At 33.4% G+C, this 14,850-nt stretch overlaps 2 protein-coding genes and 1 pseudogene across 3 annotated transcripts; all 3 read right to left on the bottom strand.

Moving 5' to 3' along the window:
• Positions 1-203: 203 nt before the first annotated feature.
• Positions 204-1,045, bottom strand: LOC146943147 (uncharacterized; annotated as a pseudogene).
• Positions 1,046-3,717: 2,672 nt separating this feature from the next.
• Positions 3,718-8,509, bottom strand: LOC146943146 (proline-rich receptor-like protein kinase PERK15). 2 transcript variants are annotated; one of them, XM_085757255.1, is made up of 9 exons: positions 8,324-8,509; positions 7,500-8,178; positions 5,610-6,149; positions 5,427-5,513; positions 5,115-5,185; positions 4,953-5,029; positions 4,695-4,842; positions 4,417-4,578; positions 3,718-4,291 (listed from the first exon to the last, which is right to left on the bottom strand). In XM_085757255.1, the coding sequence occupies exons 2-9, from the start codon at positions 8,092-8,094 to the stop codon at positions 3,989-3,991; spliced, it is 1,983 nt and encodes a 660-aa protein (XP_085613381.1). In that variant the 5' UTR covers positions 8,095-8,178; positions 8,324-8,509; the 3' UTR covers positions 3,718-3,988. The 2 variants fall into 2 exon arrangements, with proteins under 2 accessions (XP_085613381.1, XP_085613382.1); XM_085757256.1 differs by having other exon boundaries at positions 8,329-8,472.
• A 2,694-nt stretch (positions 8,510-11,203) lies between these two features.
• On the bottom strand, positions 11,204-14,850 carry LOC146943145 (uncharacterized). Its single transcript, XM_085757257.1, has 2 exons — positions 14,746-14,850; positions 11,204-12,459 (listed from the first exon to the last, which is right to left on the bottom strand). The coding sequence occupies exons 1-2, from the start codon at positions 14,785-14,787 to the stop codon at positions 11,413-11,415; spliced, it is 1,089 nt and encodes a 362-aa protein (XP_085613383.1). The 5' UTR covers positions 14,788-14,850; the 3' UTR covers positions 11,204-11,412.

The following is a 14,850-nucleotide window of genomic DNA, read 5'->3' as shown; positions in this document are numbered from 1 at the left end:
AATACTTCAACTGTCACCGTGACATTAAATCTGGGCCACACAACACACACCTTTGTGTGGCCCAGATTTAATGTCACCCATACAACACATTTGGGCCACACAACACAACCCTTTGTGTGACCCAGATATAATGTTACGGTGACATTATGTCACCAAAGTATTATCCATCATGATATGCATGAACCAACAAAACCATAGCAGTAATCATAGAGTACCATTATCTATCTTGGTGATAAGTGATCAAACATCAAAGGGTCCATTAGGATCAAGTTGTTTACAGAGTGCAAGATAAGTTAAATAAAGAACTCTATCCTTGGCACCTGTTCGATGATTATTTGTGTGCTTGCAAGAATATCTCAATTGCTTAAGGGTGCAACAACCAAGCATTTGTCCCAACAACATAAAAAACCAATTGATACTCCTTTTCTTCTTAGCAATTATCGGTTTCACACTATTTTCTTGATTGCAATGTACACATTTAGGCAATCTTGGATGCATCCAATTTGTTGGCGCCCTATCACGCATGCTGTTTTTGTTTCTGGCAATGAACTTCCATATTTCAGGAAATTTCTCTCAGATCAAAGGACATTTGGAACATTTTTTGACATCTCTTGCACTGAACGTCTCCTGTGATGTTAAAGATTCCATTTTGCGAAAGATAATTAAAATTATGAATGGTTACTCTGCAATCAGTGGCCCATATGAAAGGGACAGGGACAATTAGGCTTCTTCCGTCGTTACGTGGTGCACGGCGAGCGCGAGAACGAACAGGAGCATGAGTCGAAGGAGGTTGATGAGGTTGAGAAACAAGATGTGATTGTTGAGGAGATGGTGGAATTGGTTCAATGAACATACGTTGAAATGGCGTTGGATCTGAAATATGATTTTGTATGGGTTGTTCTGAATTATTCATGATTTACTGATGAAATGAATATGTTGAAAGAAAAGAGTGAGCCAATGACTTGAGGAATTTGAAAGAAATAACAACAATATGTGTGTGGTGAAAGAGTGAATGAGTAGAAATACCGACCATGAGTGAGAGAGAAAGTTTTGATTAGAAAGTGATTTAAATTAAACATAGAGATATGGGGAAGTAAGTTTGTTGACTTTGAACGGATTAACTTCAAATGGTATGATAATAACAAGGAAAATTTTATGGTGAAGTCATGATAATGACTTTTCTGGTGAAGTTAATACTATAACATCAAAAATGTAGTGAGTAACACCCCACTCTTTGTACAATGGCATCAAAGTTCAGTCCTCATAGTATCATCAATTCATTAGATTAACAAGATTACACTTAATCTAATTTTATCTTACATTGTTTTAAGCGTAACACCCCACAAAGTATAACACTTAAGATTTTATCATCAACTATGTTTGCATGTTAAAGATTCCAACGATAAAATAGTACCTGTAAGTCCAAGATATTGCAAGGATTACTAGATGAATTACTATTGATCATTAATCAGTAATCAACAATTTAAAAATGAATTAAACATTAAGATCAAAATTAACTTTTTCAAAAAAGTCAGTTTACTGACTGCACCGCAGAAGCTCCCTAATAACAAACACGTAGACTCTTAACAAAAAACTGTAACCAAAAAAATACTCTTAACAAAAATATCCTAAATTTAAGGCCTCTTTTTTTGGAGCCCTTATACATAGACACCCTTAGATGACATACACCCTTTAACACCCACATACAATTTTGACACGTGGCAAAAATATTGAAAGAAGAGATGAGAGAGTGTGATGATGTGATGCGAAATTGCTAAAATACCCCTAGCACATGGGGGTGTACATGAAAGGTGTATAAAAAAGGGTGTCTACCTATCTTTTTCCTTTTTTTTTTACTATACGGGGTGTCCATTTTATTTTTTAGTTTTTTCAACGTAATTTGTTTGAGAGCTTCTACTATACACCATCAATTGAGATGTATAAGTTAATTTGTTTTTTTTTATTTTTTACCAAAAGCAAAGTTAACTATTATCATGAATCAACAATGTTCAATACTGTGACTAGCCCAAGAACATGTCGCCCTAGTTAAAGTATGAGCAACCATGTTCGCTTGTCTCCTAACGAACTTCACCTCGACGTTTGAATGTAAAGATGACTGATAAATAATACTAGAAACAATAACATAGAATTCTGAATCACTAAGTTAATTTGTTTTCTAAATTAATAAATTAACGATATTTTTTTTTGTTTATAAAATTAACAATAATTTTTATGAAATAATGTGCCAACTTTTATTTTTTTAAGAAAAGAATATTATTTCATTGTTTATAAGAATTATATTAATTTTTTTACATTTTATCGTACCAAATAATAAGTTTATTTGTGTAATTTGTCCATATGCAAATATACATCGTTTGTGTTTTCGTCACTAAATTTACAAATTCATTGAAACAACCAATGCAAATATTAATCACTTGAGTTTTAGTCTTTAATTACATCTCTATGCTGATGTGGATTGTGATTACTGATCTGTCACACGTTGACTAAGAAAAGACGAGGATGACTCAACAAATTGCACTTGAATGTGGCATTTTGCCCTTAATGAGGCCGGACAGGTGTGAAATTACCATTTTACCCTTTCTTTTAAGTGATCAGAACACGAAAGCTTCTAATATATTTTTTAATCTAGGGGGATGTGAAAGCTTCTAATCTTTTGCCCTTTCACATCATGAATACTACTTTGCAAATTTGCACCCTAATCTTTGTCTTAAAAAAAATAGGCTAAATTATGTTTTTGGTCCCTTAACTATTTAATTAGTATCGCTTTGGTCAATTAATTAAAATTTGATTTATTTTGGTATCTCAACTTTCTTTCCTTTACGCATTTTGGTCATTTCTGTTAGTTTTAATTCAAAAACGTTAGAGTTTCTTCATTTTCTTTTGGAATTTTTCTGTGATTTTTGTTGTTGAAGGTTGATGGAGATGATATGAAGATGAAGAAGAGGAAAAAAAGATGAAAAAACCCTAACGTTTTTGAATTAAAACTAACGTAAAGGACCAAAATGTGTAATGGAGAGAAAGTTAAGATACTAAAATAAATCAAATTTTAATTAAGGGACTAAAGCGATACTAATTAAATAGTTAAGGGACCAAAAATGCAATTTAGCAAAAAAAAAAAATACTAAATGGCCAACTCATAAGACAACTTAAAAATTCTTGTTTAAATCATTGACTAAATCCACATCTAATAGAGTCACAAATTTTTTTAGTTTCACGGTGAGTGGGTGTTGATGTAAAATTTACGAAATTACTACTTTGTATGACATAGAAGTTAAGAGAATAATTTTAAAACTTCATTCCTTAGCTAATTATACAAATTATATTACTAATCGTAGATGATTGGTAGAAGTAAAAAGGATTCTTAAAAGATCTAACTTGGATGAATTACCAATTTCTTAGAATGACAAGTGTTTTGTCTTTGGCAAGTTGGAAAACTCTTATCAAATTGATATTTCAAGTCTATCTCATTCTACGGCAAGGACACTTACCTTTTTAGTCATTTGTTTGAGAATGACAATGAAGAAATGATCAACTATTTTGGTGGGGTAACGGTTTAAGCGTTGAATCTTTAAAATATAATTTTTTTTTTTCAAAATCAATGCAGCTAAAGTAAAAGTTTTTCAAATAAATCTTTATCACGTTTTATTTACAATCACTTCAGCACTAATAGTAGCGTTTGCAAATTGCAATTGAATGTTCTCTGTTGTAATTTTGAAGGACTTCATTGAACCTTTTTAGCTTTTGCCTCCTTAGAATAAATTTTTTGTAATGGGAATTACATATATCCTTATCAATGAATCATACAAAAAGTCACAAAAGAATATAACTCTGTCATGTATTTCTTTCCCTGTGGCACTAATTTTATGCCACGGCCTGAATTAAAATCATATGGTTCGATAATCAGCTGTTACCTTTGCTAGCTATCTAGCTAGTTAACAAATAAAATAGGATCATATCAGATCAGGCTTTATTTTTCATGGAATCCTGGTCTGCCTCCAGTTCCAGTTACCGTCCTCCTAGTATAATCAGCAGAAGATTGATCACTGCTCGAGGCGGAAAGGTTGAGTCCATACTCACTAGTTGCACCGTACTCGCTGCTCCCTGTGCCACTCTCCAATGCTAGTTTCCTGAACTTTTTCATGTCAGCACTGTATGTCCCTGCATCATAATCTCCACTTGCGCTACTGTACATAGCACTCTGTCCAGGTTTCACTCCATCCTGGTTTATAAGCACTTCTAGTGAAGCATCTCCTTCCAGTACCCGTACAATCTATTCAATTCAAATACATAAACATATTTCATGTTTTTGTTAGAATATAATATAACTAAATATCAACATGTCTTACATAACAATTAACAAAGCTTAGCTATTCAAATTAATGAATTATGTTATACTTGGCTCATTCTTGGACGCCTTCTTCCTGAGTGCCTAACACAAGCAGAAGCACAAGCTACCATACGTGTCATCTCTTGTTTCTCATAATTTTCCTCTAAACGTGGATCCACCAATCCAAGAAATATTCCATATTCCAGTGCTTTTGAACAAAGTGGTCTAGCCTGTATTTTCATAAACAAAATATAGTAATTATATTAATATGACAGTGATGATATAGTAGTATTGGAAATATTCATGATCATCAAATGAATGTTGAAATATGAAATGCAATATATACCCAGTCAACCAAACTATCTTCCTCATAATCACTGGCGGTACCAACTGGCCGTCGTCCTGTTATGAGCTCCAAAAGCACAACACCATACGAGAAGACATCAGATTTATCAGTTAGCTTACCACTTGATGCATACTCAGGAGCCATATACCTGAATTGATAGACATACAATTAGGTAGAAATTAATTAATTGGAATTTGCAAAAGATTCATACATAAATAAATGTATATAGTTTGGGTTGAATTTTTATTGGTTAATTACCCAAATGTTCCCATCACACGAGTCGAAACATGAGTGTTAGTGTCTTGAGTAAATTTTGCTAATCCAAAATCTGCCACCTGAATGGATAAAATCACTTGATAATTACAACTCTTTAATAATTTAACATATAGATATAGTAAATGATCATTATATTATACATACTTTGGCTTCAAAGTTGTTTTCAATTAGAATGTTTGCACCCTTGATGTCTCGGTGAATGATTCTAGGGTGACCTGCAGGTTATTGTTTGAACAAGTTATCAATGATAATAATTTCATCCTTAATCAATTAGAGTGCAGAAAAAAGAAATATTAGTTTTTCGGGATTAACCCTCTAGTTTTGGGGGGAAGAGGGTAAATTCTGGTAAACGAATATTCTCGCCATATTCGAATTTGAGTTCTCTCTATGGATTCATCCATAAAAATGTCTTTTAGTTATTTGTCAAAATTAGATGACAAGCAAATAGTGACTTACAGTCCTCATGTAAATAAGCAAGTCCTTTCGCGGATCCAACCGCAATTTTAAGTCTTGTGGCCCAATCCATCACAGGTCGACCCTTTCCTGCAAAAAATTACACACAAGAGTGTCAAATTAAATCCAACAAACAAGGGATATTAATTATAGTTTGAAAGAGGTAGCTACTAGCTAGTAGCTTACCATGAAGGTGATAATCAAGGGTCTTGTTGGGAACAAATTCATAAACGAGAAGCTTTTTAGATTCAGAAATGCAATAGCCAACAAGGGAGACAAGATAGCGATGATGTACACGGCTGATAGTATCAACCTCAGCTTGAAATTCTCTGTCACCTTGTCCACCAGTTGATTTTAGGCTCTTCACTGCTATTTCCTTACCATTAGGGAGAATACCTTTATGTACATATCCAAACCCACCTTGACCCAACAGGTTTTGTTTTGAAAACCCACCAGTGGCAGTTGATAACTCTTCATAACTGAATGAGCTCTGGTTGAACCCAAGTGCAACTGTTGGGTGTGGTGGTGGCAATACAGGATCTGCTGGGCCAGAGTAACTGGAATTGCTCAATTCGCTACTAACCACCTGATGCGGAGGTGTCTTTTTTGAAGGTGTCATTTTTGGAGGTGTCTTTTTTGGAGGTGTTGAACCCCAACCTCCACCTTGAGTTGGTGGAGGAATATTAAGCACATGCTCACCGTTGCTGTACATATACTGATTTGGACCTGCCGCATGTTTAAAATACTAGTCATTTTATGCACACTATTATCGGTAGAATTGAAGTTCGGCCAATTGAACATACTTCTTCCATTTCATGTTTTGCAATAGAGAACACATGTTTGTTACATGGCCATTCCTAGAGTTTTAGAGGCCTTAGGCATAATATGAGAAAATGTCCCCTTACATGATATATCATAATTTTTATTTGCTCATTGTTGTAATTTTATCAAGTCTTCTTTTCGTTTTTTCCCCGCTTTTTACTACCAAAAAAGAACAAAAAAACAAAAAAGATGAGTGGGCCACATGATCCTAAATTCGTCTCACATGATTTAGCATAATGATATAATTTAATTTTTTTGAACATTTGAAAAGACAACATTAAGATTAATTTCTCTAGTAGGCTTATTTTTAACTAAAATATAATTTGTTTTGTTATAAAATTCCCAATTTCTTGGATAATAAATATGACCAATATATTTAATATTAGTGAGTTACATTATTAGAAACAAAGGGCCCAAAAAAATATCACAAATTTATTCGATAATAATTTTTTTGGCACATTATTAAGAAAAACTAAAAAATTTATAGGGAGGGTATATATAGAAATCTTTGTGTCTAAGGGAGTATATATAGCAAATTGAGACAAAAGGCCAATAAACATTAACAGGCTTCAGCACAACCATTCAACATGCTTGGGCCTTTCAGTAAACTCTGCTATACACACCCTTCAAAAATCAAATATTTCTATATACTCCCCCTTTCATAATTTTTTTTTAGGGCCCCTACCGGCAAGGGCCCTAGGCCGTCGCATCCCCGGCTAATGCCTAGGGCCGGCCCTGGTTAGTTAAAAGTTATAATATTACGGCTCAGGTCTTCATGCCCCGCACCCCCAATCACCCCTGCAACTTAATGTTTGTGTTGGTTCAAAAAGGCATGTCTCTCTCACTCCACTTGATTGGCTTTCCCACTTATTAGCGTTATAACACATGCTCAACATATACAACTAGCCTTTCAACAAATGATTTGAACAAATTAGATCCTTTATGACTAGGGATTGATAAATTCAAAGAGAACATTTTTATTTTATTTTTATATTTAACGGTTTCTACATTTGCAACACCATATTGTAGCTACAAAAGATTCAAATTTGGATCCTCTACCGCGTCGACTATGACACATGCAAAAGCTTTAGAGGATCCATTTCTGATCAACAAAATAAGAATAGGCTATGAATCATTAATTAATTAATTAGCTTCCTCCATTAACTATTCTAAACTTCTATACTTAACTTCACAACATGCTTATTTGCAAATTCCAATTAAAAAATGAAATAGGATATATATATATATATATACCGTGTGCTGGAGTAGGGTAGTAATGAATGTGATGAGGTTGTCTCTTCTTCCTTCTTGTACATATAATGCAGAGTAGGATAATGACAAGGAGGATTATACAAGCTGCACCTGCAACTGCTATTATACCACCCACGCTCAATTGATTCCCATTGTTTTCATTTGTATTGTTGCCGTTGTTCGAGTGTGATGATTTATGATGATGATGTGATGCCGGAGGAGGAGGAGGAGGAGAAAAGGCATCCCGGTTTGGAGGCAATGGTGTGTTGTTAGGTGGACCTTGTGATGACTGTGGTGGCGGCGGCGGTGGTGGTGGTGGTGGTGATTGTGATGGTTGAGATGGGGAAGAGTTAGAAGGTGGGGTCGGAGACGGAGAAGATGGAGGAGGGGAAGATGGCGATGGAGACGATGGAGGAGGTGATTGTGGCGGTGGAGATGATGGTGGTGGTGATGAGGGTGGTGGTGAGAGTGAAGGTGGAGGAGATGAATTTTCAGCTTCTGGTGTTGGTGGCGGTGGGGATTGTGATGATGATGAATCCGGTGGAGACGAATTTTCAGCGTCTGGTCCTGGAGAAGATTCTTGTGAAATAGAAGACATATTGTTATAAATTAAAGAATGATCCGGAGAAGTCACACTCAGCTCCCTCAAATATTGACCCCGATCATGTATTCTCAAGTCTGCCTGTAATAGTAATAATAAAATATGTTTTATGATTTTGAAGTATAACACATGATCATGTATCTTATTGCATGGATCTAACTTCTAAGTTAGTTATTTTTGAAAAAGAGAGAGATTAGTTAAGAATAAGGGATTAATGTAATGTTACCTTACCTTAGGGTGAGAGAAAAGGGCAGGAGGAGGAGGAGGATTCTCAAAAGAAAGCGATGACCAAGGTGAATGTGCATGGTAATAGATACACCCAGAAAACGTGTTTCTTTTCCAAGTCATGTATCCTACAAAGCAATAACTACTATTTCTATTTTTAACATGCTATATGCTTTTTTTTCTATCTGTCACTTACTAATTTTATACTGTAGGTAGTTATAAACTCTCTGTTGAGTGCTAAAGAAAATTTCATCTTAATCAAAACATTGGCGATCACGTGTTGGGCTCTGTTTGTTATTACAAACAAATATGACTCCTTAGTGTTTGCAAACTGGTTGATTATCAACTACTAATACATAATATCAATGTCTCGCATTGGTTCATAACAACTTACATGATGGGGCTGAAACTAATGAAAAATAAATAAATAAATAGCCAATTGTTGCTTGGTTAAAAAGGACAAAAAGTGGGGGAATAAGCCAACTTCATTTCATTTGAGATCTCGTACGGTCCCTCACAAAAAACCTGGGAGCTTTTTTGATCCCTCATAATAAAAAATGCAAATATTCATCTACTTCATTTTTTTAAGCATGAAAACTAATTTTGATATCGTATTGTCCCCTCACAAAAAAAAAAAAGAGAGACTTCTTTTGATCCCTTCACAATAAAAAATGCAAATTTTAATCTTTTGCACCAAAAAAAAAACAAGACACTTTGGCTCTTAATGATTTGCCCATATCTTTTTTGTATATTAACTCCATAAACAACTATTAATTTTTCAGATTCAATAAATAACAAGTGTATCTATACTACATTATAGTAAAGATACACCAATCATTGTCCCGTGAGCATAGCTCAGTTGGTAGGACAATGCATTATTATATGCAGGGGCTGGGGTTCGAACCCCGGACAACCCATTTATTCACCCTATAAGGTGAATTCTAGCCACTTGGCTACCTGACGAAAAATAAAAAAGATACACCAATCATTCAATGAATCTGAAATTTGGATTTTTGAAATACTAAACCATATTGTAATTTACTCCCTCATATTTATAAGCAAATGTTTGCTTATAAATATGAGGGAGTAAATTACAATATGGTTTAGTATTTCAAAATCCAAATTCCATTGAACTCCCTGCCGGTCCATTTTGCAATTTCATGGGCTATTCACCCTATAAGGTGAATTCTAGCCACTAGGCTACCTGACGAAAAAAAAAAAGATACACCAATCATTCAATGAATCTGAAAAAGTAACATTTGCTTATAAATATGAGGGAGTAAATTACAATATGGTTTAGTATTTCAAAAATCCAAATTCCATTGAACTCCCTGCCGGTCCATTTTGCAATTTCATGGGCAACCATGTGACATGTTCTTCTGACCGACCTAAGAGAAACCCTAGGGTAATTTGCTATAAATTGATGACAAACCCTAGCTATTCCCCCCTCTCTCCCAAAAAAAAAATTGATTCTATAAACACAACTTCAACCTGGTTGTCTTCTATCATAGACATTACTAACTTCCTTGATCCATGTTGCCTCCGCCACCTGAGCATATTCCCCACTCTTTACGACCTTAGTAACCACCGCATTGTGTTCCCATCCTTCTGTCGAGAGATGAATCCTAAACCTCATGACATGCCATCATCTAGAAGATGAGAATCTACGTTGATTTTTAAAAAGCCCCTCGAGGGAGGACTCCAACTAGTGCTGAAGCTCTACATACTTAGGTCCACAACTGAAGCACTTTAGTTCTTAAATATAACCTCCATCAATTTTGTTTTTCTAACATGTAACATATTCATCCTCCGTGTCAATCCACTAAGTCACTATATTGCATGAGTTGTGATTGAATTAAGGAATAATTATGGTCTCTAACAATAATTGAAAAGAGACAATTTAGTCTTTATAGCTAATCTAAATTCATGAACCGTATATTTTTGCTTGAAAACACATGAACCTCCAATGAAGTAATTTATTTGTCTCAAATTATAAATCATTTGACAACTTCACACAAATTAATATATATATATATATATATATATATATATATATATATATATATATATATATATATATATATATATATATATATAGTTAATTTTGTTTGGGAATTTCATTAACGACATTGATTTTTTTTTAAAGGAATTGAAAAATTAGAGTAATGAATAGTAAAAAATATGATAGAAAAAAAAGCATTAATGTTTAATTGATTTTGTAAAGTGATAAGTTAAAACATTTTTTTTTGCAATGTGCATAGAAAAAGAGAATAATGAAGGGTCGAGATTTATGTGCATTGATATAAATGAATGATCATGCTAACGAGCGTCCTTTGAAAATTAATTACGATATTCATAAAAGAAATTTTTTATCAATGTAATAATCACACCACATTTTTATACAAACTCGCTTCTTTTATTTCTTCAAACAATACTCTAACATGCATTCTTCATAAAAGAAATATCCCATATTTTAAAACATATATCAAGGAAGATATTGATGTGGAAGAAGCATTCCCTTTCACCAAGGACAAGTCCAGTTCTTGGCAAACAACCGGAAGTTCCACCGCTGATATCTTATCTTCAGGCCCGGCCCTGAGGGGGTGCAAACAGCTCAACAGAGCTGGGCCTCCCCCAGCCATGGGCCTCAAAAAATTTTTTAATACCCACTAGTACTACTGCCCTCCATTTTTTTTTAATACCCCCAGCCATTTTCTGTCCCCTTGTTTTAGCCTTTTAGGCCTATTAGAATTAGGTCCTCTTGCTTTTGGTGTTAGGTGGGGGTTCCTCATGTATACGGTAGTCATTTTCACCTTTGGTGTACCGCATATATACAATACCTTATATTTATCTTTTAAAAAATATAAATAGAACATTGCTCTTTTAAAAAAAATACGTTTTGATTTTATCACTGGCCTCTTTTCATTCCCAGAGCCGAGCCTCCGAATTCTTAGGGACGGCCCTGCTTATCTTGACAAGAATACAATTATTCAGAAAGCTTAATACATCATACATACTAAGTAATCATCGAACATTATGCGGCAATGACTTATTTAATCACATATAGATTGAAGTAGTGGTCTGTTTCATTTATGCATCATATTTAGTGGCACTTGGTCGGGGTTCAAAATCCTTTGTGAATTCAACATCAATATTGTTGTCCCCATAAGCTGAAATGTTAGGTCTTGGTTCAAAATCTTTGGTAACGTTCTTCTTTTCCATAACATCAATGTAATTGTTTTCATATGCTGAAACATTGGGTCTTGGTTCAAAATCTTTATTGACTTCTTTATTTTCTGTAACATCGATATCATTGTCTCCATATGCTGAAACATTGGGTCTTGGTTCAAAATCTTTATTGGCTCCTTTATTTTCCTTAACATCAATACCATTGTCTCCATAAGCTGAAACATTGGGTCTTGGTTCAAAATCTTTATTGGCTCCTTTATTTTCTGTAACATCAATGTTATTGTCTCCATATGCTGAAATGTTTGGTCTTGGTTCAAAATCTTTATTGGCTCCTTTATTTTCCTTAACATCAATACCATTGTCTCCATAAGCTGAAACATTGGGTCTTGGTTTGAAATCTTTAACGTCTTTCTTCTTTCCCTTAACTTCAACACGATTGTCTCCATATGCTGAAACATTGGGTGTTGGTTCAAAATCTTTAACGATTTCCTTCTTTTTCTTAGCATCAATATCATTGTCTCCATAAGCTGAAACATTGGGTCTTGGTTCAAAATCTGTAATAACTTCCTTCTTTTCCTTAGCATCAATTTCATTTGTTCCATAAGCTGAAACATTAGGTCTTGGTTCAAAGTCTTTGACGACTTTATTCTTTCCCTCAATGTTATTATCTTCATATTTTGAAACATTGGGTCTTGGTTCAAAATTTTCAGTGACTCCTTTCTTTCTCTTAGCATGAATGATGTCATTGTCTATGGCGACTTGTGTGTCTATTACAAGTGGCTCTTCACAATCATGTTTAAAACCTTTGAAAGACTGCTTCGGAGTCTTGAGATTCTTTTTCGTCTCGGTGTAAAGAAGCCCTTGAATTTCTTTTCGCATGTCTTGATCTTTCATGACTAGTTTTCGATATTGTCCCAAATCTTTTCTTGATTCTACAATTGCTACAAACTTTATCGCAAAATAAGAAATTAATAAGACATAAGAAAAAGTAATGGTCTATATGTACAGTAAAGTTGGTATAGCTCTGTTTTTTTAATATAGAATCGTTTAAAAGAAAAATTATTTCCTAACCAAAAAGGAAAAAACACTCATAATTAGGGAAATGTTGTTTATAGCGAACAATCATCTAGTGAAGGTTTCCCTTGTATTCTGGCCGGGTAAACATGTTATTGGTTAATTGCTTTTCGCTTTCCCTTCGAGACAATCTTCGTCGGGATAAATTGCACTGCTGTTATTTTTTATTTTTTTAAGGATAGCGATCATATTGAACTTCATAAGAAGTGTTGGGGTTGAGATAAAATGTGGAAGCCTTTTCTAAGCAGCAAGCCACCATATTAACTTGTATCCTAATAAATTGGATCCTAAAATTTGGAAAATCGTTGATAATTGTTTTATGTTCCTTAAGAATGTCCTATTTTCTCAAACTGGTGAAAGTAAATCTTCTTATACAACTAGAATATATTGTTCTTTCTCTGATAGTTACTTCAAGAATATTAGATATGGTTGATCTACATATTTTTAAAATAATTCCTAATTGAGATATTTTTTTAAGGATTCGTTATCTCAGGTTGTTTTAGGTTTTTATTCAATAAGAAGCAAAAGTGATTAAAATGACTCTCAGAGAGAACTTTAGGTAGATTAATCTTAAGTGGAGGAGATATTATTTTGAGTGGAAGCTTGCGATTTTAAGAGAGATAAATGAAACATATAATAAACTTTTGAATAGAATAAGTAAATATCAATTATAAAGATTACATTAATCAATGTCATATTTATATAATATTTATGTGTTTTTTTTATTTTTATTTTGCTATTGGTCAGGTCCCCAACACTCACTTGAATGTTTTGAAAAGAAAAAAAAACACACTCAAGTAAATAACCAATGTGAGTCGTATACTTTTTTATTTGAGATTTTTTTTTTATAAAATAATTATATTTAAGGATTTCCAACGAGCTTGCTAGCTTGGCTAAGCTGGTAAAGACAATGCATAATATATGCAAGGTCCGCGGTTCAAACCCCAGACACTTTCCCAGACACCATCCGCGGTTCAAACCCCAGACACTTTCCCAGACACCATCAAAAAAAAAATCATTTTTTGGTAAATCAAAAACGGTATCCTCCGTGCAATGGACCTAATAATGGTCAAGGGACCTTTTTTTTGAGGCATCAAGGGACCTAAATATTTATTATTTTTGTTAATAATGAGAAATGAATAACTTTTTTTGCAAAGAAATAAATTACATTTAAAAAAATGTAAAATCTTATTATAATGGAAAGTATTTTAAAGACAAGTTTCTGATGTACAATATATACCTATATATAAAGGGGATATATGATTTTAGGATGACTTTTTATCATTCTGTTGTGCCCTTCGTTAACTATTCTTATTACAATTTTACTTTTTTTTATAAATATTATTTAAACTTTTAATTAAGAAAGTTGGTTAAATCTCAGTATGATATGAACAATTTCACTAGTATAATAGAAACAGTACACGTTGAATCTTTATTTAATTGTGGTATATATACCTATCTATACATCTGTGTGAAGAGTTGCATGATTTTGGACTGAGTTTTTATCTTCTAATTATACCATTCGGTTAAACTATTCTAATTACAAGTTTATTTTTTAATTTGAATAATATTTTTTAAATTTTCAATTAAAAAATCAACTAAATCTTCATATAAGCAATTCCACTTCAATATGAACAATATAAATAAAATCTTCATCTAATTGGGACATATTACTGAAATTTAACAAAATAAGATAAAATAAACATACAATTGTGCAATACGAAAGCAAAAGGTAGACAATAACGAGAAACACTTGTGTGGACCAGGACCAAGAATTTTGGTTTGGTCACACACAAAGAGAGAAGATAGAAGAGAGAAAGAGAAGAGAGAGAAAATGGAGAAGAGAGAAGAGAAGAGAGAGAAGGCAAATTCTTGTGTGTGTGATCAAACCAAAATTTTTGGTCCTGGTCCATACAAGATTTTCTCGACAATAACGCCCATTTTGATGTTAGTGATTATAACAAAATCATAAATGATAAAGAAGATTTAAAAATGATTTTATGGATGTAAGAAGTAATCGATTAACTTTCAGTATTCGGAAGAAAAAGACAAAAACTTTCCAACAAGAAAATAATTGTTCAATTAAATGTAAAATATAAGAGGTTTTTATTTTGAAGCATTAAGAATTTAGCACTCTACTAATTGAAAGTTGAAACATACCAAGAAAAGCAAGAGGGGCAACAAAGCAAGAGCAGGTCTCATCTTTGATCTTAAAAGCCTCTGCTGTATGTGTCTGACTTATTTTATATTTTGATGGAAGTGGAT

Source organism: Medicago sativa, chromosome 3 (genome assembly GCF_051527215.1).
Source record: "Medicago sativa cultivar Bolivia chromosome 3, Bolivia_mono, whole genome shotgun sequence".
Taxonomy (NCBI): domain Eukaryota; kingdom Viridiplantae; phylum Streptophyta; class Magnoliopsida; order Fabales; family Fabaceae; genus Medicago; species Medicago sativa.
Note: the sequence above shows the minus strand (reverse complement) of the source record. Positions and strands in the feature narration are given on the sequence as shown.

What these genes read in the sequence shown, in the direction of transcription:
- LOC146943145 (XM_085757257.1), bottom strand. Translation starts at nt 14,787, where the DNA reads ATGAGACCTGCTCTTGCTTTGTTGCCCCTCTTGCTTTTCTTG. An exon ending in TGCCCCTCTTGCTTTTCTTG is followed by an intron (nt 12,460 to 14,745) that starts GTATGTTTCAAC and finishes TTTGCGATAAAG; the next exon opens with TTTGTAGCAATTGTAGAATC.
- LOC146943146 (XM_085757256.1), bottom strand. Translation starts at nt 8,445, where the DNA reads ATGACTTGGAAAAGAAACACGTTTTCTGGGTGTATCTATTACCATGCA. An exon ending in CCCTTTTCTCTCACCCTAAG is followed by an intron (nt 8,179 to 8,328) that starts GTAAGGTAACAT and finishes TTACTATTACAG; the next exon opens with GCAGACTTGAGAATACATGA. An exon ending in TGCTTATTTACATGAGGACT is followed by an intron (nt 5,186 to 5,426) that starts GTAAGTCACTAT and finishes AATAACCTGCAG; the next exon opens with GTCACCCTAGAATCATTCAC.